Source organism: Blastocystis sp. subtype 4, assembly GCF_000743755.1.
Source record: "Blastocystis sp. subtype 4 strain WR1 chromosome Unknown seqid_0046, whole genome shotgun sequence".
Taxonomy (NCBI): domain Eukaryota; class Bigyra; order Opalinata; family Blastocystidae; genus Blastocystis; species Blastocystis sp. subtype 4.
Genome location: NW_014569501.1, coordinates 1 through 26,850, shown reverse-complemented (window position 1 = coordinate 26,850; position 26,850 = coordinate 1). Strand labels below are relative to the sequence as shown.

The following is a 26,850-nucleotide window of genomic DNA, read 5'->3' as shown; positions in this document are numbered from 1 at the left end:
GAATTAAACCCACTTGAGAAGTCGAAATTCCCGCGGAATTCTCAAATTGAAAGAGAAACGAAATACCTGTGAGAAGCTGTGTCTATCCATGAAAGAGAATAATAAAAACGAACAGAATTGGATAGATCTTCGTAATGAATGAATCGGATCATCACAGATGGGAAATACTCCTTCAAAGCTTCAATTAGCAATAGAACAGTTTGTGATCGAGATATTGAAGTGTTGTCATTGTATTTGCGACGAAGGACAGATGCATGCACATTCTTCAGGAATAACTCAATCCATATTTCAGAGGATCCAAGAGGAGGCTGTGAAGAAACTACATAACAAAATCATCATATTCTTACAACATCCATCAGAATTTGGTAATCCCCAAATTCCCGTGATTCCACTTCCGAGACTACACATTCGGGTTTTATATCCCTTCATTGCATTATCACAAGCAGTATATTCCAATGCACCAACTCGAATTCGCTTGTCATCACTACTACAGAAAGTTGTATTGACACATGACAATCCAATTACCACACCTCCTTCACACGACTTACAAGCAATGTTTCCTGTCTCTCTGCTGCCTCGTGTTTCTCCTTCACATATTCTACACTCTGTAGTTCCCCCATTGGAGTAAAACTGACCATAACACTTCACACGATATCGAGGGTTCCCTCGCAGAAAGGCTGTACCTGGTGGACATCGAGTACAACTCACCTGACCACCAGTAATCTCAGGATAACTGCCTTGAGGACACACCTCACATCCTCCATCGACTTGAATCCAGTTTCCTTCCGAATTACATTGAAGAGTGATGTTTCCATATGCAGGAGAAGTACAAGCAATGTCAATAGTCTTTCCAATAGCAATCTGAGGAATCGATGTACCATTCCATGACCTTGCTTTGCAATGACTAGGAGGAATCGGTTTTGCTTCTACTCTAGGCTTACTAGGAACCACTCGTCGAATCTCTGCATGAAGCAATTCCTGATTCACTTGGAGAGTCGTTTCCTCTGTTGACTTGCAAGTCCCTTCAACAGTCCCCCAATGACCAAAGGCATCACAGAACCGAGTGAGTCGACGGCCATTGACACATCGTACCATCACATGTGTTACGGTTGGACTTCGCTTCCACGTCACTCCCTCAACTTTATCCCACTCCTCAGGACAGTGGCTATCATGAAGAGAAGTCTTTCCATTATCTGAAACCTTTACTTCTTTCGGTTTCACAAGTTTCTCTAAACGAGCAAGGAGAGGCTGAGGAAGGTCTTCAACTTCGTTCACAGGGTCTGTCGCATATCGTGCGGCTTCTGGCAACTGACAGTACATAGCAAGATGCTGGAGACGTAATTCCAAGGGACCTTCTCTATAGACTCGTAATGGCTCAATAGTAACACGTAAGCCCGATACAAGCATGAAGTCCGACTGTGTTAAGTTCACTGTCGTCCAAACTCCTACAGGGCGTGGAATGACGATGGTATTATGAAGAATAAGTTGAGATCTGCCATTTAGAATCCGAATCACCAGTGGCTGAGGAGGCAACACCATCAATCGAATCTGAATCACATTCAAGCAACTCAGCATATTGGATGGAAGATCCATTTGCAGCCAAACAGAAGGTTGCAGATTTGGAATGAGAGCGTAAGTATTCAATGAAGAATCTTCTACCATCTGAGGAGAGAAAAAAGCATTATGAGACGAAAGAAGGAGTTTCGGAGCATACGAAGTGGCAGTAGGTAGAAACAACAATGCAAAACGCATTGAACGAATGATATGAGAAGGAGAAATTGAGGCGAAGGAAGTGACAGTCAGATTTAGAAAGTGAGAAGAATGACTAACTCGAGAGAAGAATTGACATTGTCCCTCACAACGCATTGATAGATGTTCAATCGATTCTTCATCTATCTGAATCGCAGAAATCATAATTAATTCTGGAATACCCGTTTTTACAGATAATAGGAGAAACGACTGACCAATCCAATGATTGAGATTGATGGATGTTAGTCGAATTGTAAGTGAGAATGAATAGGGATTATCATACATAGTAGACTCATTTAGTGTATCTGTAGTTACCAGGTCATAAGGAAGAATGGAAGAATAGGTTGAGAATAGTGTATCTGAAGATACATGGAAATGATACCAGAATCCATCTAATTGGATTTGAATGAATTGATCAATACTTTGGAAATGAATGAGGTGTTGACGATGAACACATAGTACAGCTGAATCTATTTCAACTCCTTCAGGAATCACCCACATATCATCACCATCAGAGACTCGAAGACCAGCAAGTTGACAATCTTCATTACAGCGAATCTCCATCTTCACTCGATCTCCTTCACAAGTACGAACTCGAATATGCCGAAGTAGAACACTTGAGTCAGCTTCATGGTCCGTCGGAGATATCACATAGGCATCGCCTTGCTTCGCTATACCAAACAGAACTTCATTCTCCCAATCCAACACAAGTCCTTTTCCAATCCACAACACAGGTTCCGCCAATGAGAGTGGCTCTTTCTCTCCAAATTGAATCCAGGTCCAACACTCATCAAATACATCAAAGAACAATCCAGGAGTGAGATCTTCTCGACCTGACCACAGTTGTAACGGCCAATAGGCACCATAGAACCATTCACCATAACTCTCTTCGGCAAGAACTTCACTGAAGATGAATCGAATCTGAGAGGTAACCATTCGATTGGGAAATTGGATTATACAGTCTCGATTCAATCCAATGCTTCCAGTGGCTAATGCCCGATGTTCTATTGTACGCCATTCTCCTTTAATTGCAATCTCAACAGTCACAGGAGGAAGTTCACGACATTTAGGAAGAAGAATTGAATTGATAGTCAATAGTTCTCCATGTCGAGAAGATAGAAAGAGAGTCTGATCATGCTCTGTGATTGTTATATACTCCTTCACTATCTGAAGGTCTATATATAATCAGTAATTGAAGTACAAACGATGATGAACCAATGTGTGAACAAGCAGGTTCTGAGTTTGCTTGAAGGTAATCATAAGAACTCCAGTAGAAAATGAGTGAATAGGAGATAACAGATGAAGAGTAGAGAGTGTGTCAACAAGCGATGACTGGTTCCTTGTGAAAAGAACATGGTCATTAAAAACAATTGACAGCACTTGTGCATTCTTGACAATAACATCCAGAATTCCGTCATTCCAACTGGAAGGTTCAAGGATGTATTCTCGTATACTAGTTGAATCTGAATGAAGTTCTTTGAAAATTGGCGAAGCGAAGCTGGATATCTTGATCTCTAACGCATCATCAGTGGCCGTGAATGAAACTATCTCCAACAGAATATCCTCCACATAGATTGAAAGAGTTCCTTCACAATGATCAAGATTCTGAAGATGGAGGGTCCTTGAATCAGTGCAATAGGTGCGTGAGAAATGAGTTGGACCTCGAATATACTCTACAAAGAATGAATGATTAATCAGGAAGCGAGCATGGGGCCAAAACGATCCATTCAAATCCCAAACCAAATGATACAGAGAACGAGGTTCCACACATGCTACAATCAATTCATATTCTCACTCCTACGATTATAGTGGATGGTTAGAGAGAATGTAGTCACCTTAGGGATACATGAGAGAGACTCTAAGACGACATTTGGTCGATAGGATCCAATCACAGTGAAGGAATCAGAAACAATCTGACCACGTCGATTGCTAAGGACTCCAGTCATAGGATTGATATCATAAGAAATTGGATTTGTTCTCTGGGAACTTGAAGGATGTGACTGGATATGATATGAATAAATAAACGAGCAGGGCAATTGAATATGAATGATCTCCTAGGAGTGAACATGACCTATCATATTTACGTGTTTCACAAACTCAAATGTACCAAAATTGATTTTAACAGGATTATAAGAAATGAAATCTAATGGGAGAGGAGAATGACACAAATCAAGGGAATTTGTAATAATTAGTAATGTATCAAACGATTCCTTCGTAACACTTCCCAATCGTAAAAACCGTTCTTCTCTCTCTTCTTGATAATCAATAAATGACCACCCAACTCTATTTCTTGTTTTTCCAACAATGTAGTAATAATTGTGTTTCGTATATGGATGAGAAGGAGATAATAGAATCCCATTAATCCATTCCTGACGACCATTGAACGAAATCTTTAATTCGCAACGATGCTCAAGATCTCGTACACTGGTGGAAATATGGAGATTAGCAGTTCGTTGAACGACATCCAGTACAGGAATAATGGTCAACTTTGTTCGATTTCGGTTCAATATAAGAACATCACCAGAAACAAGTTCTGGAGAGATTGAGAGAGATTCCCGTTCAGAGAAACAAACTTCTGTAGAACCCAATTGAATACAAGTAGCTAAAACGGAATGAAGGATAAGAAGTTGAGTGGAAAATCGCTCACTGCTTTTAAAATAAAAGGAGGGAGCGTCTGAAAATAAGATTGACTGTTCCACTGCACATCACCGTTTTCAACGAATCCTACATGGAATATGATACCTTCTAATGGTAGAATCCAAGGATATAGAAAACAAGTAAACAGACTCGATAAACAAAGTAATAAAACCTCCTTTCTCAGGAAGAATTCTAAAAATGACAGAAAGGTCCTATCTACTACGGTGAAGTGAGCGACAATACAAGATGTGCAATAGGTACACAATACTCAAAAGAATATGACTGATTCGACGACAACGATGGGAGATTTTCTTGATAGGCAATTTCCGATCGTCCACTTTTCGATACAATTTGAATAGTCCATCGAACCTGATGATTTGGAATTGGTTGAGTATAGTTCACAATAGCATGTATCATATAGTGCCCGCTGTCACATCGTAGGGAATGAGCTACGATTTGTTACTGACACTATTACCATACCAGTAGAAAATAATGTTGATAGAGTTACAGTAAGTAGAATAAGGGATATATGGAATCTCATCCCTTATTACTAGACTGAAAGTGAAAATGGTGTGATTCCAGAAATAACCCCAAATCCGTTTCCAGAAAACAAAAAGGATTTGGTAGCAACAATCATTCTTGATGAATCGAGCGTCCCAGACTTGGTATCGTCTTCAACGACCTATCGGTCAAATTTGGAGAGGATATAAAGTCAAGGCAATTGACGTGAATAAGAATGCAGAATTATCTCTTGCCAAGGTAATTCCTGAAGTAGTTAGGTATTGGAATACAGAAAAGAACGGGTCTTTGAATCCTGACTCCATTCCCTACAATTATCGTGGAGAACTGTGGTGGAAGTGTCCAAATGGAGAAGATCATATTTGGAGTACAAAGAATGCAAGTGCTGTTGATGTCTCCAATCATGTCATGCGCTGTAGATTTTAATGTTATTTGATGACTTAGCTTGTCCATTTTGCACCAATAGAAGGTTATCTAAAACAAACAGTCTGTTGGCTCGGTATCCAGATTTGGCACTGTGGTTTGATCCCGTATTGAACAAGGAACGGACAGCGAATAAGGTTATCTATTCAGATTCCAGTGTATTTTTCTGGCGCTGTCCAAGCAATCACACATTCAAAGCAACCATTCGGACTCTGGTAAAACGGAAAGAGGATAATGTTACGTTATGTCCGGTGTGCAAACGGGAAGAACGCCAGACGATGCTTCTTGCAGAAGAGTATCCAGAGCTCTTCGAAGAGTCCTATAATTGGCTAAATTGTCCTACCCTTCGAAAGCCTTCTCAGCCTACTGAATTACCACCAGATATACCAGAAGATGTGTTGACTCCAATTCCATTCGAACAACTCTATTTAGATCCGGAAAAAGTGACGTTGTCTAAAAATATCTCAAAGTCAGTGTCCCAAGTACAAGAAACGCCTTCAACAATGGATCCAGTGAATGAAAGTCTCAATCGTGTACTCCAGAATCACTACATTGAGTACCGAAAGTGGAAGGAAACATTACGCTCAGACGATAAACGGATTGTCTGGTGGGTGTGCTCGTTCAATGTTAATCATATTTGGCGTGAAAGTGTTCAAACTCGAATACGAAATAGTACAGGTTCATTTTAATGAATAAGGAGTAGGTTGTCCTTTCTGTAATCAACTTGATAAAGAGACATCAAGACGAACAAAGTTTGTTGAGAATCATGAAGGAACGATGGTTCCTCTCCAAGCCAAGGTTGGAAGAAAGAAGAATCAGAAGGATGATGCAGATGTAACCTATATGTTGTTTTAGTGAATATTTCTTTGAAACCCGTTTTGCGTCGCAACTTTGCGCCACTTTTGAATCCAACGAATAGTCCAAGTAATCGACCATGGATAGGATCGTTGGTGATGATATTGCGAGTGGAATCAGACAGGTTGTCCGTCAACTCTTAAATCTTGCTTCAGATCCCGATAGTCAGCCGTTGATGGCTAGACAGCCTGGTAAGGTTTATTCGATTTGAATGACTGAGTAGAATTTATTTCGGGTCTCGTTACTTATATGTCCGATGCTGATGAGGAAGTGCGTCTTATGGCAGCTCGGGCAATTGAATTTCTGTCTACACATCCGAGTAATAAAGAAATTGTCGCAGAACATCCCGGTCTTGTTGAGAAGATGGTCCTCTTGTCTTTTGTGAATTACCTTGTAGAAAGAGTTTGCTGAATCCGAAAATGATCATGCCCGGGCAATCTCTCGGAGAACACTTAATAATATCAAGAATTATCTCAAGGAAGCTGATGTGGAATTTCTCAAACTTCATCCCTGTGAGGATGCAGGGGAAGTGAAACAGACTACAATGATTGTTAAAACATATACATTTTCTGTAATGGAGTGGAAAGAGAATGAAGTGTAGATAGATCGTTTGGAAGATGCCCAGATCAACGAAGCTCTTCAAACTTCGATTATCCAGATTGCTGGAGTAACATCCATCACGATGGAGAAGGTATGTCCATTTATTCTTGGTAAGGAGTAGCCTAAGAAGAAGATGATCGTTACAGTGCGTCAGGAAGAGAACGAGAAGAAGGAGAGCGAGATTCGCACTGCTATTGAGTGGAGTCTGATCTGATTAATAACACATAGACGGGTTCTTGCTGCTCATTCGATGGATGTTTCAGGTATTGATGACGTAGGATTTGATTCAGAGTGTAAGGAATAGGATTCAGGTTTTGTGGATGACATTTTCGAAAATGAAGAGAAAGGAGGTAAGACTGAGAGGGTTGTATTAGGGATAGACAATGCGATCACAATGTATGGATTTAGCTCAATTGAGAGTCGTTTGGAGAAGAAGAAACAGGAAAGAGAAGCAAAACAGAAGAAGGAAAAGAAGGTGGGGCAGATGATAATGGTTGATGGTGTAGATGAGCTGGTTATTTGGTAAAGTGAGTAGTGCTATGAGTAGTTGGTGGTAATTGCTTTCTCTGTTTGTTTCCAGAAATAGTGGGTATTTTCTTTTGTTTGAACACTTTTTGGAAATGAAGGGCCTGAGCCCTGCTTTGACAACTATTCTTTTAGGTGTATGTTGTAGGCAGTTGAATTGTGCTAACAAGTGAAGATATAACCGTTATTGGTGTTACTTGTGATGGCGGCTCGGTTAATGTCGTCCAATATGTAGAAATGAGTCCGATCCATTGTGAAGGAACAAGAGATGAGGAGTTGGAGATATTTCCAGAATTACCACAGGGTCTTATCTTTATAAATAACACAATCCGTGGAAAACCTCGAGTGGGTACAGAGTTTAGGATCTACACCATTACTTCGAAGTTAGGAGATAGTGATCCGTATTTCCTTCAGCTAGGAGGTATTTGATTGGATATGTTGTGATTTTTAGTGCTTTGGTATCCATTGAAGGTGTGGATTGACCAATCTTACGCCATTGTTACGAAGGGAGTTTTTACCAAGATTTTGGTTCATTCAGATGTTTCCTTCGACTCTATTACGATTTCCCCTACGCTCCCATCAGGGTTGGTAGTCGATATTGTAACAAGAACAATTATGGGTATGTACAATGGTACATACACAGGACGGAGCTGCTATACTGTTACTGTGCATAATTCCTTAGGATCATGTGCTGACACGATTTGTCTTTTCTACACAGGTACGAGTAGTAACCTCCTGTTACCTAGATTCTGCAATCAATGGTTTGCGTTATCAAATTCAAGATGCAGAAAACTTCACTACTATATTCAAAACTGGAATTACTTCGGTCGAAACTCTCTCAAGCAAAGGAATGATGTCTCCTCTCTACATGGACATGAACTCTTTGAATACTCCTATTTTAATCACGCTCCGAAGTTATCTTTACATGAATGAGAAGGGTTTCTATGCCTTTCGCCTTCACTCCAACAATCCACATACTGAAGTCTATCTTATTGGATGTATTGATTGATAGGAAGATTCGTTTATTATGACTGTTGATGGAGTGACTGTCTATGATTCTTCTCATGGTCCTCTCTCCTCAATTCGAGAGAATTCTCATTCTTTAAATGTTGTGGTTCCTGGTTATCGAGTCTTATTGATTCAATTTAGACCTACGAATCCGTATTATCGAACAGTGTTCATTGAATGGATGCGACCTTCAAGATCTCACTTTGAATTTATCGAACCAAAACTGTTTATCACAATACATCGATTCCATGTGGAATATCCCTCTTCTGCTGTCGTAATGAATGCTGGAGAGGCTTTGACTCTATCTCCAATCCTTGATCATACTCTCTTACAAGGAGCGATAGTGTCATATCAGTTACTTGGCGTTCCTCCCTTCAATGTGGTTGTAGATCCTCACACTGGTTATCTAAAAGCCAGTCCAGTCATAGAAGGAATTATGTCAAATCTGACAGTTCAATTTGTGGCTGAGTTTCGATCCTATTCTATCACAACAGATTTGCATTTTCAGTTCATTATTCTTCCTGGTAAGTTGTTGTTGGATCATGTCATCTAGATCGGAGGTTTCCTACAGAGTTGCAGTACTTTATGGGCGATATTATAGTCACAGAGATAACGATGCAGGCCTTTGAAGATGTGGTCTTGCAGCCCAATAATATTACGTCTGCCATGCATCTGTTTACAATCGATCCACCTTTGCCTCCAGGTTTGTTCCTGGACCCATATCTTGGGATCATTCAAGGAGATGCTCAGCAGAGACTGGAAAAGACCGTGTTTACAGTGTCAGAACATGGATGTGGTCGCTCGGTAGAATGTGTGTTGACGATGGCATTCTCGTTAAACGAGCATATGGACCTTTTCCATGGTCATATTGAGGGACCGAATCAGACTGTTCACATGCGAAGTACAAATATGTCTCCAGAACCTCCCCCTTGGCAGCCTCTCCAAGTGAACAGTCAAGGAAACTTTAAGTTTAGCGTCTTGTACACATCCTTTCAGATCATGTTCAGTACTCAATCGTAATCGATCTTCTTTTGATCCTTTGTAGATTATTAACTTTGACTCGAGGAGATGGAGTCTTGTATGCTACACGAAATAACTTCTTTCTTGGAAAAGAACTGATTCCTGACAATGACACCGTAATTGTGATGGAGTTTCAATGCTGTATGGTTGCTGGGGAACAATCACGAATAGCATACAATATCCCTCCTTGTCTAACACTCTCGAATTCGACACTGACTACGACTGTTGGAGCCTCGTTCATTCCTATCTTCATTAATGTTCATGGTGAACATATGAACCTTTCCATCTCACCAGAGCTTCCTCTCGGTCTCTCGATTGTACCTGTTCCTCCATATCTGTTTGATGTTTATGGACATGGATACTTGGTCACAGGTGAGTGTGATATTGCTGGGCATTGGACAATCCAGTTCTGTGTGTTTCATAGTTCGAATTCAGTGTGTGCTCCTTTGGAAATCAATGCTACACCAGTTAATTTGAATCCTTTGGTACCTCATGCTGTAATGAAGTTGGAGATCACTGACAGCATTCAGGATCTATCCGAATATCATTATGATATGTACTTAGAAGATCAATTGGTCTTCAATCGCAGTCGTATGCTTAGTTCACGAAGTATTTTCTTCATCCATAATGAGTTAACTGGGTACTATCGTTTGAATGTATGTCGTAGGAAAGAGTAAAGATAAATATTTGCCATCATTTCTAGAGTACCACCCAACCAAGAAGTAATTCAAATCCAAATTCTTGTGGATAGTGGAACTCCTGTTTTTTCCACGTATTTTATTGGTCGATCAGTTACAGAATTGTATCCATGTCGTTGGTACACATTTACTATGATCAGAGTGGTTTCATCCACAAGTACATGGAAGTATTTTCGTAGTTCCAATAATATGCCCTTTAATTGGCGTGACTTTGATTATGATGATTCTGTGTGGGCCACAGGGAGTTCACAGTATCCAATTCAAGCATCAGAGAGTTTGTATTTGCGCCAGCACATTCGAGTAAGAATGCTGAAGAAACTGACATGTAGATTCAGAAGATTGTTGACTATAGTGTGATGCTTCTGAATATTCTGATTCGTGAAGGTGTCTCTGTATACATTAACAATATTGAAGTGATTCGATATCACTTAGACTTCCATCTACAAGACTGTAAGGACAATGGCACTTCAGGATATGATTATGGGAACGCTACTTCTTCTTTGATGTATCCACGTTTTGTGAGTGCTACTGTATCTCACCAATACCTTCAGTTAGGAGACATTATTATTGCTGTTGAGGTTCATCAGTACGCATTATCACATTCTCATATCTACTTTGCCTTATCAGCTTCTCTTCTTGCATCATCTGATTATTTCTATTCTTCTCCATTCCCTACAGTCACTGCTTCAACAGATGTACGTAAAGAAACGAGAGATTACAATTAGAATATCAATGCCTATCGAATCTTCACAAGTGATGATGCAGAGTGGGATGCTGGGAATGGGGGTTCTATTCTCTACGAGCATACGGGGTATAATCATCAATATGTTAATACTATTCTTGTTTCTCGTTCTCAGTCATGTGTTCCTTCTCACATCGAGTTGTATGGTGTTCTCATGTACTTCAACAGATGGGGGTTGCTTCGAACACATGACTTTTTACTTCTGAATGCGACTGATATCCAATGGGACACCCGTCCTCGCATTCAACTTCAGTTGCTTCCTCCAAAGACGAGTTATCATGCATTCCGTCTTGTTGTCGAAGGTAGGAACGAGGTTGGGAGGTGATGTCTAGGTGGAGAGTGTGTCAAGTTAGGTAACGTGATACTCTATAGCAACAATCAAGAGAATTGTGTATATAATGATACCATGATTGCTATTGGTGATGCGCTACGACTCCCCTGCTTAGAGGGTGTAGGTGTTCGAATCATGAAGTGTATGGAGACACCAGATGGAGTGGCCTTTGCTAATGAGCAGCAGTATTGCAAGGATAATAAGTCTATTGGTCATGCACTGGTCCGAATGGCAGTGATAGTAAATGGAATCAAGTGTGATTCTTTGTATTCCACTGTAGATTTGGTGAAAAGCAGTCTAGCGTCCAGTCTTCATTTGAATCCAGAGTTGTTAAGTGATTACTATATCTATTATCGAATTGATACCGAACCCTTCTGTTATACTGAGATATATCTTGAGTCGACACTCTGGTACAACTCAGCAAAGCGAGTGTATCGAAAGGTGACCGTAAAGAGGAAAGAGTTGGCTGAAGAGATCGCTATGACGCTGAAGAAGGATGTATATGTGGAAGTATCGAAATCTGTTTATTTTGTTGGTAATTTGCGTAAACTTTTGGTATTGGTACTAGTGTTACCTGTTACTGTGATTGTGATACTGGCACTAACTGTGTTTGGCATTCTCGCTAGAAAAAGAAAAGAGGAGAGAATGAATGCTCTCCTAATGAGTTAACTTATCTCTATTTTATATTGTTTATCAATTTCAAATAACCGTTTGATTCACAGCAATGTAAATCGTATATTCAATCTCAACAACCAAAGACATAATAGGGCCCTGTACATCAAAATGATCCCTAATCGATGAATTAGGGTCTTGATCACCATTTCATATCCCAATCAACGAAGATGAATCATTGGAGCTTTTAATTCCATTCAACTCAGAGTATGCTTGCGACAAGTGCAGAGGTGATCACGGACTCTATGTCCGAACGTGAATTACAACGCATGGCAAGAACTGAAATGGCTGTTGCACTCGACGTCTATCTAAAGCGGAAAAGAATTGTTTCGCTTGCATTGGAACAGAATTCCAACAGCATTCACTCCTCCGACTCTTTATCCACCGTCAAAGAGTCCCAGTCGAATGTACAAAGCAGTAAATCCAACTCTGTAGATGGAGCTGTACTGAAAGAACCCCTGCGTACCTATGACGAAGCCTTCTCAACAGTCATCATCCCCCCACCTTATTATGTGTAGAGTGTAAACGTATCAGCAGAAAATGAAGAGACACCACCATCCGTTAAGATCCAACAATTATTATCAGGTGAAGCATGGAGGAAAGTTAGCAAGGATGTTGAATATCGGCCTTTCTTTGGAGATATCAATAGTTTTAATGATCCTGAATACGGAATTGAACTACTTCCAGGGAGACAGAAACCCAAGGTAGTGATCTCCGTAACCATGTTCAATGAATCCTTTAAGGAACTCAATGATACACTTCGAGGAATTGCTGATAATATCGAGAATCTCCCTGAGTTCTCGTATGGACTGACGATTGATGACATTGTTGTATTTGTGATTATTGATGGTCGTGACAAGATGAATAACACCATCTTTCAAGTAAGAGAATAAATCTGTTGTGAACTCTAGTACCGAGAAGATAATAAGCATTTCCTAACAGAAGAAGATGCTAGAGTGATGGATGTGGCCGTTGAAGACAATCGACGTAGAATCAAAGCATGGAAGCAACACTTGCCTGAAATGAAACAACATTACAATGAACGTGATATCATTGCCTTGACGAAAAGAGTTCCGATGCTCCAGCTTCACCTTTTCAAATGTAACCGTCTGATCAGCAAAGGATCAATTGCTAATGAAAGCTACTATACTCCATTTGACATTATCTTTGCTGTTAAGGAGCACAACATGGGAAAGTTATCTTCTCACTTGTGGATTATGAGAGGGTTTTCCAGACAACTGAATCCTGAGTTTATCACTCTGCTGGATGTTGGTACAAGAGTAGGTGCAGACTTGAACGTTGACAAATAGCCAATGCCAACTGCTCTCATTCAATTATATAATGAGATGGAAGAGAATCCTCAGATTGGAGGTTGTTGTGGAGAGATTCTTGTTGATAATAGCACTTTCTTCTCACAAATAGGCATTAAATGCTTCTAAGGCATCCCCTGTCCAATCTGCTCAGTACTTCGAATACAAAGTGTCTCACTTCCTGGAGAAGGCAATGGAGTCAACCTTTGGTTACGTATCGGTCCTTCCAGGAGCCTTCTCGGCCTATCGATTTGAAGCCCTACAAGGAACTCCTCTTGATAAGTATTTCCTTCTCGAGAGCGATGAGAATCGACTTGTGGTTGAGCCATTTTCGGCCAATATGTATCTTGCAGAAGATCGTATTATGGGATTTGAAATGCTAGTCAAGAAAGACTGTGATTACACTCTTCATTTCGGTATGTGATAAATGAGTACTAGGACATAGTCAATACTGCAGTTGCTACAACTGATATTCCTTCGAATCTAAATATTCTGATTCGTCAGCGTCGACGATGGCTGAATGGATCGTTCTTTGCTGGTCTCTATGCTATGAAAGAGTGGAGTCGTCTGTATACAGAGTCAGGTCACAGTCTATGGAGAAAGATCATTCTCACATTCCAGCTGGTATATATGTCTGTAAACCTATGTAAAATCGATATTCCTTGTTGATCCGTAGTCATGACTCTCACACAAGTTGCTAACATGTATCTAACCTTTGCAATTGTATTGAACTCTGAGTTTGGCAGTGGCTCAGTAACTTCCTATTGTTTGAATGCAATCTATCTAACAGTAACTGGTATCCAAGTAGAAACTGTCGTTATCTGTGACCATAGTTCATTTATGCTCTCGGCAATGATCCAAGAGATAATCAAGAGATCTATCGATTATCGTATATTGTCTATGGATCTCTCTTGATGTTTACAATGTTTTGTACTCCATAATTGAGATTATCAATGAATAGTAACCTTCTATTCTATGACTGCTATTGATGCTTTCGTTCTCTTTGCTGCTTGTGCATCAACCTTTGTCACTATTGTGTGTTCTATTGTTCATGGTCAGTTATTCTCCATTCTGCCAACAATGATCCAGTATCTGTATCCTCTTTTGTTATTTTGTCACTTCAAGATTCATGCTACCGACATTTATGAACATCTTCATCATCTATTCATTCTGTAATGTACACGATGTAACATGGGGAACTCGTGATAGTAATCTTATCAACAATGAAGCGGCTCAACATAACATGGAAGTATCCTACAAACGATTCCGCTCAAAACTTGTTATTTTTTGGCTTGCAGGAAACTTCATCTATGCTGGAGGTATCTTGATGGTAAGAGAAATGGATATGTATAAGTCTAGTTCAATGCTGTTGCTGTGTATGGAGTCATTCTTACCATCATCATTGGTATTCTCTTTGGATATCGTTTTGTTGGATCCATTCTCTATCAAGTGATCAAATTGGGTAAGTACATCGAGAAGTATCACTCCAAATCTGGAAGAAGAAGACTGTTCAAGACAATTGCTGCAGATCCTGCATACCAGAAAAAGAAACAGTAGACTTGCTTGATGGAATAAAGTGTAGAATTCCGGTTGCTGAGGAGGAAAGACGTGTAATTCTGGAAATGAACTCTGCTGATCTTGAAAACAATTTGGCAAACACTGAGAGTATTGTAGGATTGAGAATTTCGTGTGATGTGAGACATGCCTTCGTCAGATGGCACTTCCAGATATCGTGCGTCGTTTGTTCTTCATCTATTCAACTTGGGTAATACGAGAAAATGACTTGAAAACCACTCATTCATCTGTGAGTACGTCTGAAAGCCTGAGTTCTTGGAATACTCGAGATGATTTGCGAAGCCATCACACTTATAGTACACCGTCTGTAGTAACTACCCTCCAGAACTCATCTCTCGATATCAATACTCCTTCAGAAACTTCGGGTGGAGATACTATCTCTCATACAACTTACTCTTCTCGTCAATCTAATGTTGATAAGTTGAGAGTCATTGGAAGAGTCGATTATGAACAGTGTATTTGTGATCTTCTTCCAAAATTCAGTAAATCACAGTGCGTGACACAAGCATGCAGATTATTCGACAAGGTACGAGAATAGAAACAATGATAACGTAGTTTGCTAAAGAACGCTATGTTAGCAAGTCTCTTGATGGTCCTTGCTGTTCGCTCCTAGTAATTGACTATGATGAATTCTCGAGCTCATTGAATGAGTTAGCAGCCATCCACCAAAATGCATCTGAGGATGGTACAAGTAGAAATAGTACATTAGTCGTAGTTTCAGTGTGTGGGGGCCTGAAAGACTTCCTCGTATCTCAAGTTAAGTACAATCTGCCAATTATTGAGAAGATTCTTGAAGATGAAAGTGATTCGATAAGTTCGTTTTGGATTGTTTGATCATAATCGCAAATTTCTTTTTGTGAATTCGCTTTTTCCGAAAGGTATTTGGATTATATTTGCTAAAAGGTATCAACTTGTACTAAGATGGCTATGTATCTTTTAGTTGCGTTTAGTGTTTATTTAGTCATGTCGGATCGAAAGGTCTAGTCATCCTTGGCATCATATTGTATCTATCCCTATATATTCGTTCGACCATCAGCTCATTTGCTTATTCTTGCATCATACTATGGATATTACTTATCACTGCTATGTGTCGTCGAAAGATTGCCTTTCTATTACCAGCAGTGAGTAGCGCTTTGATTTCCTTTGTAGCTTGTCTTTTTGATATTCTTATTTCATTTAATGTTGTGAATGGAGATGTTTATTTGATTCTTTTATTTGAATTGTAGATCTATGAAGTGATCGGAATCCAGCCTCTAACAACTATTGAAGGATTGTGCTGTTTCTTTCTCGTTGATTTTCTTATTTTTGGTGTTTCACTTGGAACAATCATTTCAAATCCAAGTGAAAGACAGCAAGTACTAGTCTTCATATACTATTGAACCATAGGGTATTTCATTACCGTCTTCCTTTGCTGTCGTATTCTCTATCTTTCTAGCTGGAGTATTATTTAGCCCCACTCCAAGTGGCTATTATTATCCACTCTATATTCTCATCCTTATATTATGTTGGAAATTATCTCATGAAGCTGATCTGTGGAAAGCAACCTCCAAGAGGGAGAGAATCTTTTATTTGGTTCTTTTATGCGTAACATGCATATTAAAGTTTGATCTCTGATTAGAATGATCATTAGATCCTTTGATATTACATGTGAACCAATCATCAGAGAAATGATGAAACCACCAGATTCGATGGATTCCATTCTATTCCGACATGAGGGGATGCCAAGATTCTCTTTTACTCACAGTCTATGGAATATCGTGATTAATTTGCTTCTATTCCTCAATGTATTGTTATTGGGATCCTCCATTTGTGCAAATGAAGAGACTCCAGAGACAGAGGAGGAGGAAAGGCCGAGATATGTCTTTTTTGCCAAGTTTTGCAATACGTAGCCATGTTGAAATGGAATTATCTGTAGAATACGACATCTGACAGGAAGTATTTGGGGTCATTTCCTCTTGTATTTGGTAATTTTAGCATATTGTGTGATCAATTCCTCAGTATTCAATGTGCTTCTGTTATTATTACTTCTGCTTGATGTATTTCAGTTGCGTACATGGAAGGACTTGGCTGAGAAGGAGAATACTAAAGAAAGAAAAAAGCAAGGAGGTCTCTGTAAGGATAATCCGAGATGGCAGACATTGAGTCGAACTGATCTCTTGCTAGAGACAGAATCTGCATGTAGTGAAGTTCAAGGAGATGAAAGTCCTCATACATGGCTTCTATTCTTTCCATCGCTCACAATACGTTCCTTATTGCTATTATTCTTCTCATTCTGTCTTCTTGAGAAGTTATTCTTTTCCATTGTTCCTATCTCCTGGTTGCAATCGCTTCCTTTGGTCCTCCGGAGAGGCGTTTATCTCATTAATGGTGGTCTGAACACCTTCTCGAATATAGTGTGTGAATGTCTTATAGTCATCATTCTTTGCTTCTATAACTCTGTAAGAATGAATAGAGAGAATCATTTCTAGGCAGCTCGAGTCATGTTGAAAGAAACAAAGGAGTCTTTCAATTCAGGTCTTCCGACAAGTGAAGCAGCTTCAACAGAAGGAAATCAGACGAGTCATCGACGCAAGCGGCTCCTTCTGTATCAGAATCTCCTTTCATTTATGTCTTTTGTTACTGTCCTGGTTTTGTTACTGTCAGTAGCTTCAGATTGCCATTTCTGTTCTATTCTTTGTGTTGTGATCTTCCTTCTGTCCCTGTGGAATCACATCTATTCAATTCTAATCTGTTATTTATCCCTTGTATGTGTTGTCCAGACTATATATTCACTGACTGCCACTGTAAGAATAATGAGAAGTAATGATTCACAGAGCCAATATAACGATTATGAGATCATTCGTGTTCTGGGATTCATATCCCAGATTTCAAGTGATTGGACAATCATATCACAAGACATTCTTATCACATTGTTATTATCATATGTCGAGTTGTTATGTGCACTGCTCCTCTTCATGAATACACATTGCTCTTGTACAATCATTCGAATAACAAAGAATGAGGCCCAGTGTTCAAAAGTTGAGAATATTGCTGGAACGTATTTGTAAGAGTAGAAGATCACTATGACAAGTAGATGGAGAGGGATCGAGAAGTTCTTTAGTTGCACGAAATACTACATTGTGGTTCTCTATTACATATGGGACTTCGTATATCTCTATTTTGGGATCCCAACGGTCATCAATGTGATTCATCTTTTTCTTCTATGTATACTTGTGATTCGGCAGGTATTCTTTGACTCAGTAATTCAATGTAGGTCTTGTACAAAGAGACAGTCATGCAGTGGGTCATTTCAGGTATTCTATTCTTCACTATCTTTGCTATCAAGTTTTATTCTATTTTCTTTCTTATTCCTAGATATCTTATGATTCTTCCTGTCTTTAACACTCATGTATTGCACTTTCTTTCCAATTGTAGTATCGTTCAGAAGGGATACATCTCCTTATATGAAATAGGATTCATTCCAGAGAGTTTCTCTTATCTCTTCAATTGATAATTAGATACTTCATTCCTTTCCAAACTGTTCTATTGTTGTCAAGGATTATTGGATGTGATTGTGTGTATTATTCGGTATCACTATCTTGTTGCCACAAACCGTTCTTGTGATATATAGATTGGACTCAAATCATCTTCTTGTTCAGATCTATTTGGAGGTGAAGATCGCAAAGAACCATCATCAACTACTGATACAACATCTAGTCCTGACTTTGGTTCATTCCAAGATTTGGTTAATCGTGTGGGACACTATATCTACATCATTCTCATCATCTTCTTTGTTCATGTCCCAAAACTGATGGTTTTCACTGTCTCACTTGTTATTATGTGTGATCCCACCTTTGTTAACTTCCTTTTCATGATTTGGTTCTTTGTAAGCATAAGAACAGCAGTTGATCATAGAGCCTGCTATGGAGTGAAGTCTCTTTGTATCCTCGATGGGCAAATATCTACGTGTTATCTGTTATGCCACTCCTTATTCAAATACCAATGGTGTAGGTTGATAGGAGGGTTGTTGATCGTAGGTATCTCGCTCAGTTCTCATTCATGAACAAAATACCTTCATCCACCGTACTTCGTATTCTCTCGTCCTCACTGTCATTTTGAGTTATGAGTAGAGTTATTGGTATGACAAAATGGACACCTACAATAACAGAATACTATCCTGTTGCATCACCACAATGGAATGCATTCACTGATCGTGTTTGGTATGGTGAATTGGAGTTCTTCTTTACAACCTTCTGTGGTCTCTTTGTCAGTATTGTGACTTACTATGGAAGAACATCGGAAGAGTTGGTGATGGCACAAGATGCAGAGAAACTTGGGAAGAGTATGACTGAAGGAGCATATCATTTCCGTGTGAGTAAGGTTCATGAATGGTTCATTGAGCGTACCTTCCCAAGTCTGTTAAGTAGTACAGAACCAATCAAGCAAGTCAAGAAACCAGCCAAACGATCGGAAGGGGTAACAGAGAATGATTATCGATATCGACACAGTCAGCGAATGTAGGGAATCAGAGATGGATTGAGGCACTAGAAGTCAGATTATCAAAACTAAGAATGAAACGCCTTTCATCTATTCGCCAACCGTATCTCAAGGATTGCATTCACCAAGGGTAGTTCAATCGCCGGTTGAAAGAGTTCCTTCTGACTCATTTGTATTTTCGGATGAAAGGGATTCTCCCTCTCCAATCAAGTCATTACAGGGATTCCAACATAATACAGTACGTCCTTCTTCATCAACACTTCCTTCTCTCGATTCCATGTATTGGCAAATCCCGGACGACATAGAACGAACAGAGCCATCAACAGCAGAACCGGCTCATCTCGGGAGACGAGCTTCTGTTAGTGTGTTGGACAATACAACAGCATCCTTCAGTTCGTCAGTACGCCCAATGGAGATTCAGACTCCACATAAAGCATCTGATGCAGAAATTGATAATTCTACGAATGAATACTTGGCTAGTCTTGGTATCACTATCACCAAAACATGGCTTCTCATCTACAGCACAATTATTCGTATCCTCAATCTCTTGGTCAGTATTTCACTGTCCTATGAGAAGCATGCTCTTTCGTTCTTACGAGCCCTCTCCATTATTGCTTTGGTAATTTGCTGTAGGAAAAATTGAGGATTCTCAGTTCTAGGTGGGCAAGATTCGGTGGACTCGATCATTAGCATCATCCTTCTTCCAACACTCATCTTTAATACCAACTTTGATCTCTACAAACGTACAGTAGTCATATTAGTAGTCAAGGTGATTACAATGTTAGTTGAGTATTTGATTGTAGCTGTGGTAACGGGTATGAATTATACTGAAGAATGATACCAAGATGAACTCACCATAATTCAAGACAAGCAATGGCAACATTATCTCTTATTATCTCAACTTTCTGAATATCATTTCCTCTTCAATATGCTCTTGATTGTCATTTCCATTCTTCAAATTACTGTTGCAAATGAAACTGCTCTCAAAGAAGCAGAAGCGAACCCAGAAGAATCGCAGTCACTTACTGTATCTAAGAGACAGTCATTACGATCTCTACTGAATAGTCGTCACACGCAGAGAGGGTTGTTTTCAAGCTTCAAAGAGAACTTAAAGGATGATCGTTTATCACATTCTTATCAGGAAAGTATACTAAATGACAAGGAAGAGACATTTGTAGATCGAGTATTCCACTGGATAGATGATTCATTACCTAGGTTCTTCGCTTCTGTGTTGTTCACACTAATAAGATTACATCTGTATTGGTCCTTCTTCTTTCGACCTCGTATTGGTCTCTGATTTCGGCTATCTACTTCTTGTATATTCTATTCTTCATGTATTTGATAATGAATTTGTAATATTCAGGCTCTTCCCAGATGCAATGAAGAAACGAAATAGTCTTGCAATGCGTCTTCTACTAATGGTATCCTATTTCCATCTCTTTGCATTTGTTGTGTATCAGGTTCCTTTCTTCAAAGAAACAACGGTGTGTGTTAAGGATTTCTGTATTCCTCTCATGCGGACAATTGGACTAAGTAAACTTGTCTTAGTTCCATATGATGGAATGCCTGTTTGTTATCCTCCGATTGGTGATATGAGTAATCCTATTCCTTGTAGTAGTCCACTCTCTATTCGAGGAATGTTACCTGTGATGTTGATTGTGATTATTATCTACTTCCAGAAGATGATCTGTTCTTCAAATATATATGAATTGGTAGAACAACAAATCCGTTCGGAAGAAGCTAAAGCTGTGAAGCGACGAGCCAAACTACTTGAGCAGATTGAAATGGAATATTCAAATCGTCAGAGAGGTAGATATGAAAGACTTGATTCAAAGTAGTGATTGAAGAGAATCGATTGTGGTTTGTTCGTCTGAAGGAGTATTTGTTGAATCGATATAACAGAGCTAAGGCAACTGCTGATGGAATTGGTATAACTGTGTATGGAATATTCATTAGATCTCTCATCTCCTCCAGAAATTGAAGTGACTGTAATGTCTGCATACACAGCTCGTATTGTTATCACCAATGCAGAGGTGAATAATCAAGCAACACAAGAAGAAAAGTATGTGGTACGCTATCGTATCGATCCACCTGTATGCTAGTAGAAGGATATGAAGTGTAGGCACTCTTATATGAGGAACCTGTATTGCATGTCCTGACTACTTTTCATAAGAATGAGAAAGGGTTATTGACAGGCGAAGTGAAAACACTCCTTCCGTTAACTACATATGAGTTCAGTATCTATTCATTAAATCCATTGAATTATAACCTTCCTTCTGCTTATTCCCCTCCTATAACAACCCCTGCTATTGAAGATACCCGTGAATTTGTATTCGAAGCGTTTAGTACTCACGGAGCGATGGCCAACAAAGGAAAATTCTCTCCTTGTAAAGTTCGAGTGAATTATCAAGATCGAAAGTGAGTGATAACTGCCAATCTCATTCCTAGATTAACAGTTGTTAACTCTCGAGTCAGTCGATCAGTATACGATGCCTGTCGGATTGTTCATGTGTGGTTGCAAGTAGTCGCCAACAATCTGGTTCTTGTATTCAAGTATCAACAGCCTTGTGATCGAATTGAGCATGTGAAGATCCGATTGACAGATGTTTCGGCATCGGACATGATCGTAGACGAGATTGTGTTAAGTACCAATATTCTATCAATTCTGAAACAAATCTCACTGGTACTTCCTGTAGAGATTGTTTGACTGTAATGATTGAATGAAGAGTAGGATACATTAAACGTTCCTTTCTCAATCCGACATCAGATAGCAGAGATGATACTAAAGAATACGATGGGTGATTCTTTGGAGCCAATTGATGAGGAAATGAGTGAAGAAAGTGAAAAGACTGAAGAAGTGAAGGAGAATGATCAGACAGTTGACAAGCCACCTCTTTCATCTCATTACCCAGATAATCAAATTCATGTATCCTTCTACTATCCATTCGTGAAACGTTTTCACAATGAATTGAAGCATGAAATATTTTCTGAATCTGAATCTGAAGAGGAAGATACTTCAAATGATATGATTGCCATAGCTCTTCGTTTCTATCATCGCATGTCTGTTTCTAAGAAGATTCATTTCTTTGAAACAATCTTTTTGATTCTCCTACTTATGATGACAATTGGTCGACGAGATATCTTTATTGTGCTCATTCTCGTGGTTGTAGTTACATTGGGTCTCCAAACATCAGTAATGATTCCTCATAGTTGCTATCGGATTATTATGATTATCACTGCCTTCTCAATGATCGTGAAATACACCGTTCAGTTACCTGTCTTTAATCAATGCATCAGTTCGGATGGAATTGCATATCTCACGTTCTTAACGACTTGTAAAGAAACAGGAACTATCAATGACAATGCATTTCAGCCTCTCTCTCTTATAGGTATAAAAACAACAGGAACAGGTCAACCAGTTGGATCTCTCTTTTTCGATATTGTATTGATGATGTCTTATATCGTCATGCGTTCTCTATTGAAGAGGAATGGTGTCTGGGAAAAGAGTATTAACTATTATGTCTTGAAAAGAGTAAAGATTGAAGAGAATCATTGAATGTAGGCGTTAACAGAACATGAGAATCAAGAACCTACAGAGAAATCTCATCCAGATGCTAGTGAAGGTTGTCAGTATGATGGTCATTCGGAGGAATGTTCTTCTGATACAGGAACAAAAACGAAAACCGATTCAATTATGCATCACATGTTCTATCAAAAGAAATTGTACGGGATTCATTAGAGTGATGAGATAGTGTTTATAAGGATTCCTATTTGAATCGAATCCTTCGATCAATGAATGAAAGATATGCTATCTTCTGTCAGACTATCTTCCCAAGTCTTTATGAACAGAATGTAATTATCGTAGTTTGATAATGATTGATAGACAGGTCGAACACATCCAATCAAATATGGTTATTCCTGTTATCCTTATATCATAAGTTTTCAAGTTATTTCTCTGATTTACATTATGTTATTCTTCCCAACAATGCTTGAGAATAATATATCCTTGATTATTGGAATTCCAATTTTCCTTGATGATACTGGCAGACTGTATTAATCGACTTTGAGAACAACTATTATTCCAGTTCATCTCTTTATACGGCCTTATTTCAAGTCTTGTTGATGTTGATTGATCGATTCTGCTATGTCAAAGTATGATTGGATTAACCTCTTCAATTCAAGGGTTGGCTCTTTGGAAAGATCATCGTTCAACTCATCTTCAATATTGCTATGTTACTCTTCATCTATGTTGGGATCCCATTAACAACAAACACTGTCTTTGGGAGAAATGCTACTGTGATTATCTTTCTCTACATCCAACTAGGATACATCATAGCCTCAGCTGTTCAGATCCGACATGGTTATCCAAATGCTGATTCTCACATCTCCTCATTAATTGATTCTTCCTACTCAGTCTTCAATCGGTGTATGTTCTTTGTATCTGTGGATTCTAGTTGTAATTAGTAGTTGTATCGATACATACCATTCCTATTCGAGATTCATCAGATTATGGACTGGGCTATCTCATCAACTTCTCTGAACTTGGTTCATTGGTTCAAAGTATATAGTGCTTATACTGTTTTGTATGACTCTAAATGCAGAGTAAGGTTGATTTATGGAATGTTAGAAATAGGCCTTATATTACTCACGCGATAAGAAAGAACGAGAGAAGCGACGTCGTTTACCAATTGAGAAAGTATGTTTGGGAGGACTCTTGATCCTAATTCTCGTATTCATTCTGATTCTGCCACTGCTTCTGTTCTCATCTGTATCACCTGCACTTACAGCCAAACCGATCACCAAGGCAGATGTTGAAGCTTCACTCCTGGTAGGAATAGCAACCTGAATTCAAGACTAGTTTGGAGATGAAATGGTGCCAATTTACTCCAATAACAATGATGTGTTGATTTCTTGCAATAGTACAGATCTGGCGATCTGGAGAAATGTGTTCAAGAATGAATCCACTGTTACAACGCTTCTGTCTCCTTCCTATTCAAATACCCAGCAAAGAGTGATATTCCCGGATCTGGTTGTTTTTGAATGCGAGCATTATCACATAGAATATGAATTCATGGACAATTTCACCGCGGTTATTCCGATATTTGAAAGAACAGGTTGTTCAATGTAACAATCTCCAATTCCAGATGGTGGTGACTATGAAGAGAACAGGAAGTGACGATCAGACTCTTACCCTGACCTCTCCATTGAGTATTGAACAATGTTCTAAGCTGGAGGAGGTAATGGAGTTGAGTCCGAAGGCTACAGTAGTATTTGAAAACCTGTACTGATAAGAGTTGATGATGATGTGTAGCATTCCTCGGGTTGTGAGGTTGGGAAGCAGTGATATCTATGTAGTCGATAGAGAAACTCATCTGTATCGTGATGTGGCTGTAGGTCCAGAAATCAGGATTGATTTGTAGATCCAACTTATATCCGAAGTTGACCCTGATTTAGGAAGATCTCTATCATGGAGATGTTATTGTATTGGGAAGAATGAAACAGAGTATTTCGAGACATCAGATTTCTATTCTTATGATTTGATGAATGATTGGTCCGATTCGATTCTCGAGTTCTGGACGATCTCGGATTATGGACTTACAGGTAGTGGATAGAGTGGAAATTGATTATAGAATTGGTCTCCGAAGGATTGAGTCAGATGGGAAGTGTGGGAATTGTCGGTTTGTATGCGACAATCCTTGTATCGCTTGGAGCTTTGCTTAGAAAGATTGTTCCACCTACCTACAATATTATATTCATGACACTATCTGATCCCTTGCCTCTACTTCAGTTGATCAAGATAATGGAGATTTGCCGCATTACAGAGTATCCAAATCATCTGAAAGATGAGTTCCGTATCTGGTATGTAGTGATGAAGATTTTCCGAAATCCTGATCTGCTTGTGCGCTTTACTAAGAAACCCCCTCTTGAAGGTGTCATTTGCGACACTGATGACTTACCTACTATCTACTATGTTTGTTGGCACAGCCAAAATGCCGTTTTGTGTTACGATCTTGAAATCATGATTACAATGTTCTCACGTGCTACTGCAACGAGGACAGCATTACGATCACTCGTAGGTAGGGGTGGTATTCCCTTTTGTGTTGTACGGTGGAAATGAACTGTTGTCGTCATATATAGTGGATTTAACAACTACTCTCCTGAACGAATTGCTCAAGCAAGAAAGGAGATGGTTCGGTTTCAACGTTTAGAACAATATGGTAAGAACAGCAGAAGACGATTAGTACTAGGAATTACGTTGGAACACTTAGAGCAATTTGGAAGAAATTGTGATGAGAGGATCTTCTTACTCTCTTCTCAATTCTGCTTCCGTGAGCTTCCTATTCGTAGAAGTTGTTTTGTATATGATTATAATTAGGAATTGCGTATCGAATTCATGACTTGGAGCATATGCCATTCGGAATGTCGGATCTCAGTACAACAAAGACGGTTCGTGATTGGTACCTCTATTCATTTATTGATATGCTTGATTTTGGAAGACCGAAGTGAGGCTCAGTGGCGGTTTTTAGAAGTAGGACGTATGAAGAAGCTGTTGCATTTACTGATCTACTGCGCAAAATATACGATCGTCATAGTGGAGTAAGATTCAGAAAATGAGTTGATGGTCAGACAATGGAGATGATAGCTCGAAGTGTTCTGACAGTTCGAGAACAAATGAGAGAAAAAGGATATCTAGAATCAGAACTCTCTCCTATTAAACCTGTTCTTGATTCTTTCTATACAAGTCGAATTGGCATCCGAATTATTCTAGAACAGCATTTATCTCTTTCTGAACAAATGAAGAATCCAATTCCGGGATATACTGGTATCATCAACAACAATACGAATCCTTCAGAAGTTGCCACTCTTGCTATGTATTCCAGTGATTTTTATAGTGATTTTTAGGGAACAGGCGCAGTATGTATGTAATCGTCAATATGGTCAGACTGTCCCAGTGGAAGTGTTTTCGCAGAAAAACTGCTGTTTTTCATATATTCCAAGTATCCTCCGTCATATTCTGTTTGAACTATTGAAGAACTCAATGCGAGCTACAATTGAGACACATGAAAATGATGATGAACTTCCACCAATCAAAATCATTATTAGTGACGGAGATAACAATGCTGATGTGATTATCAAGATCAGTGATGAAGGTGGAGGGATTAAGCGAAAGAATATTAACAGAATTTGGGACTATTTTTACACTACTAGTAAGATTCAGGTGTTTGATAAAGATGGAACGGATTTTGGAGTAAGATTAGAGAAAGTGAATGAGATATAGACAGATTCTCCAATGTGTGGACTTGGGTATGGATTACCTCTGTCTCGTTTGTATGCTCAGTACTTTGGTGGTTCGTTAGAGATTGTATCGATTGAAGGGTATGGAACTGACGCATATCTGTATCTGAAACGAGTTGGAGATCATAAAGAACCGTTACAACAGTTAATCAGTAATACAAGATTATGATCTGTTTGTTGAACTGAATAAAACGATGTCAATGAAGTTGACATTATGAAGAATACCTTCACTTAAAAGATGTAGCTAAACAAACACACGACAGAATAAAAGACAACTTTCACTTCTTTCCCTTCTCCAATGCTTTTGCTCTTTGCCCAAGAGATAGCATCCGTTTCTCTCTTCTCTTCTCCACTTCCTTCTTCATCTCACCCTTCGTTGTAGGAATCGTAACCTTGCTGTCCTCCTTCACACCA

At 39.2% G+C, this 26,850-nt stretch overlaps 6 protein-coding genes across 6 annotated transcripts; all 6 read left to right on the top strand.

Moving 5' to 3' along the window:
• Nucleotides 1-5,028: 5,028 nt before the first annotated feature.
• On the top strand, nucleotides 5,029-6,183 carry JH06_0972 (methyltransferase-like protein; the record flags this gene model as incomplete). Its single annotated transcript, XM_014673338.1, has 3 exons — nucleotides 5,029-5,320; nucleotides 5,350-6,000; nucleotides 6,032-6,183. 3 exons carry the CDS (start codon nucleotides 5,029-5,031, stop codon nucleotides 6,181-6,183), a joined length of 1,095 nt encoding a protein of 364 aa, XP_014528824.1.
• A 79-nt stretch (nucleotides 6,184-6,262) lies between these two features.
• On the top strand, nucleotides 6,263-7,309 carry JH06_0971 (hypothetical protein; the record flags this gene model as incomplete). Its single annotated transcript, XM_014673337.1, has 8 exons — nucleotides 6,263-6,374; nucleotides 6,407-6,564; nucleotides 6,587-6,754; nucleotides 6,785-6,874; nucleotides 6,905-6,981; nucleotides 7,012-7,057; nucleotides 7,088-7,133; nucleotides 7,164-7,309. The coding sequence occupies 8 exons, from the start codon at nucleotides 6,263-6,265 to the stop codon at nucleotides 7,307-7,309; spliced, it is 843 nt and encodes a 280-aa protein (XP_014528823.1).
• A 2,835-nt stretch (nucleotides 7,310-10,144) lies between these two features.
• On the top strand, nucleotides 10,145-11,776 carry JH06_0970 (hypothetical protein; the record flags this gene model as incomplete). Its single annotated transcript, XM_014673336.1, has 6 exons — nucleotides 10,145-10,191; nucleotides 10,214-10,334; nucleotides 10,364-10,729; nucleotides 10,760-11,078; nucleotides 11,109-11,642; nucleotides 11,676-11,776. 6 exons carry the CDS (start codon nucleotides 10,145-10,147, stop codon nucleotides 11,774-11,776), a joined length of 1,488 nt encoding a protein of 495 aa, XP_014528822.1.
• A 212-nt stretch (nucleotides 11,777-11,988) lies between these two features.
• Nucleotides 11,989-14,646, top strand: JH06_0969 (chitin synthase 2; the record flags this gene model as incomplete). Its single annotated transcript, XM_014673335.1, has 11 exons — nucleotides 11,989-12,267; nucleotides 12,298-12,660; nucleotides 12,691-13,059; nucleotides 13,090-13,170; nucleotides 13,202-13,505; nucleotides 13,535-13,735; nucleotides 13,766-13,893; nucleotides 13,923-14,019; nucleotides 14,051-14,183; nucleotides 14,215-14,419; nucleotides 14,449-14,646. 11 exons carry the CDS (start codon nucleotides 11,989-11,991, stop codon nucleotides 14,644-14,646), a joined length of 2,358 nt encoding a protein of 785 aa, XP_014528821.1.
• Nucleotides 14,647-20,519: 5,873 nt separating this feature from the next.
• Nucleotides 20,520-22,879, top strand: JH06_0968 (hypothetical protein; the record flags this gene model as incomplete). The annotated part of the gene is made up of 7 exons (XM_014673334.1): nucleotides 20,520-20,949; nucleotides 20,976-21,068; nucleotides 21,097-21,233; nucleotides 21,263-21,558; nucleotides 21,589-21,841; nucleotides 21,872-22,672; nucleotides 22,703-22,879. The coding sequence occupies 7 exons, from the start codon at nucleotides 20,520-20,522 to the stop codon at nucleotides 22,877-22,879; spliced, it is 2,187 nt and encodes a 728-aa protein (XP_014528820.1).
• Nucleotides 22,880-25,168: 2,289 nt separating this feature from the next.
• On the top strand, nucleotides 25,169-26,605 carry JH06_0967 (pyruvate dehydrogenase kinase; the record flags this gene model as incomplete). The annotated part of the gene is made up of 7 exons (XM_014673333.1): nucleotides 25,169-25,248; nucleotides 25,279-25,484; nucleotides 25,517-25,643; nucleotides 25,674-25,737; nucleotides 25,768-26,012; nucleotides 26,044-26,389; nucleotides 26,420-26,605. 7 exons carry the CDS (start codon nucleotides 25,169-25,171, stop codon nucleotides 26,603-26,605), a joined length of 1,254 nt encoding a protein of 417 aa, XP_014528819.1.
• Nucleotides 26,606-26,850: the final 245 nt, after the last annotated feature.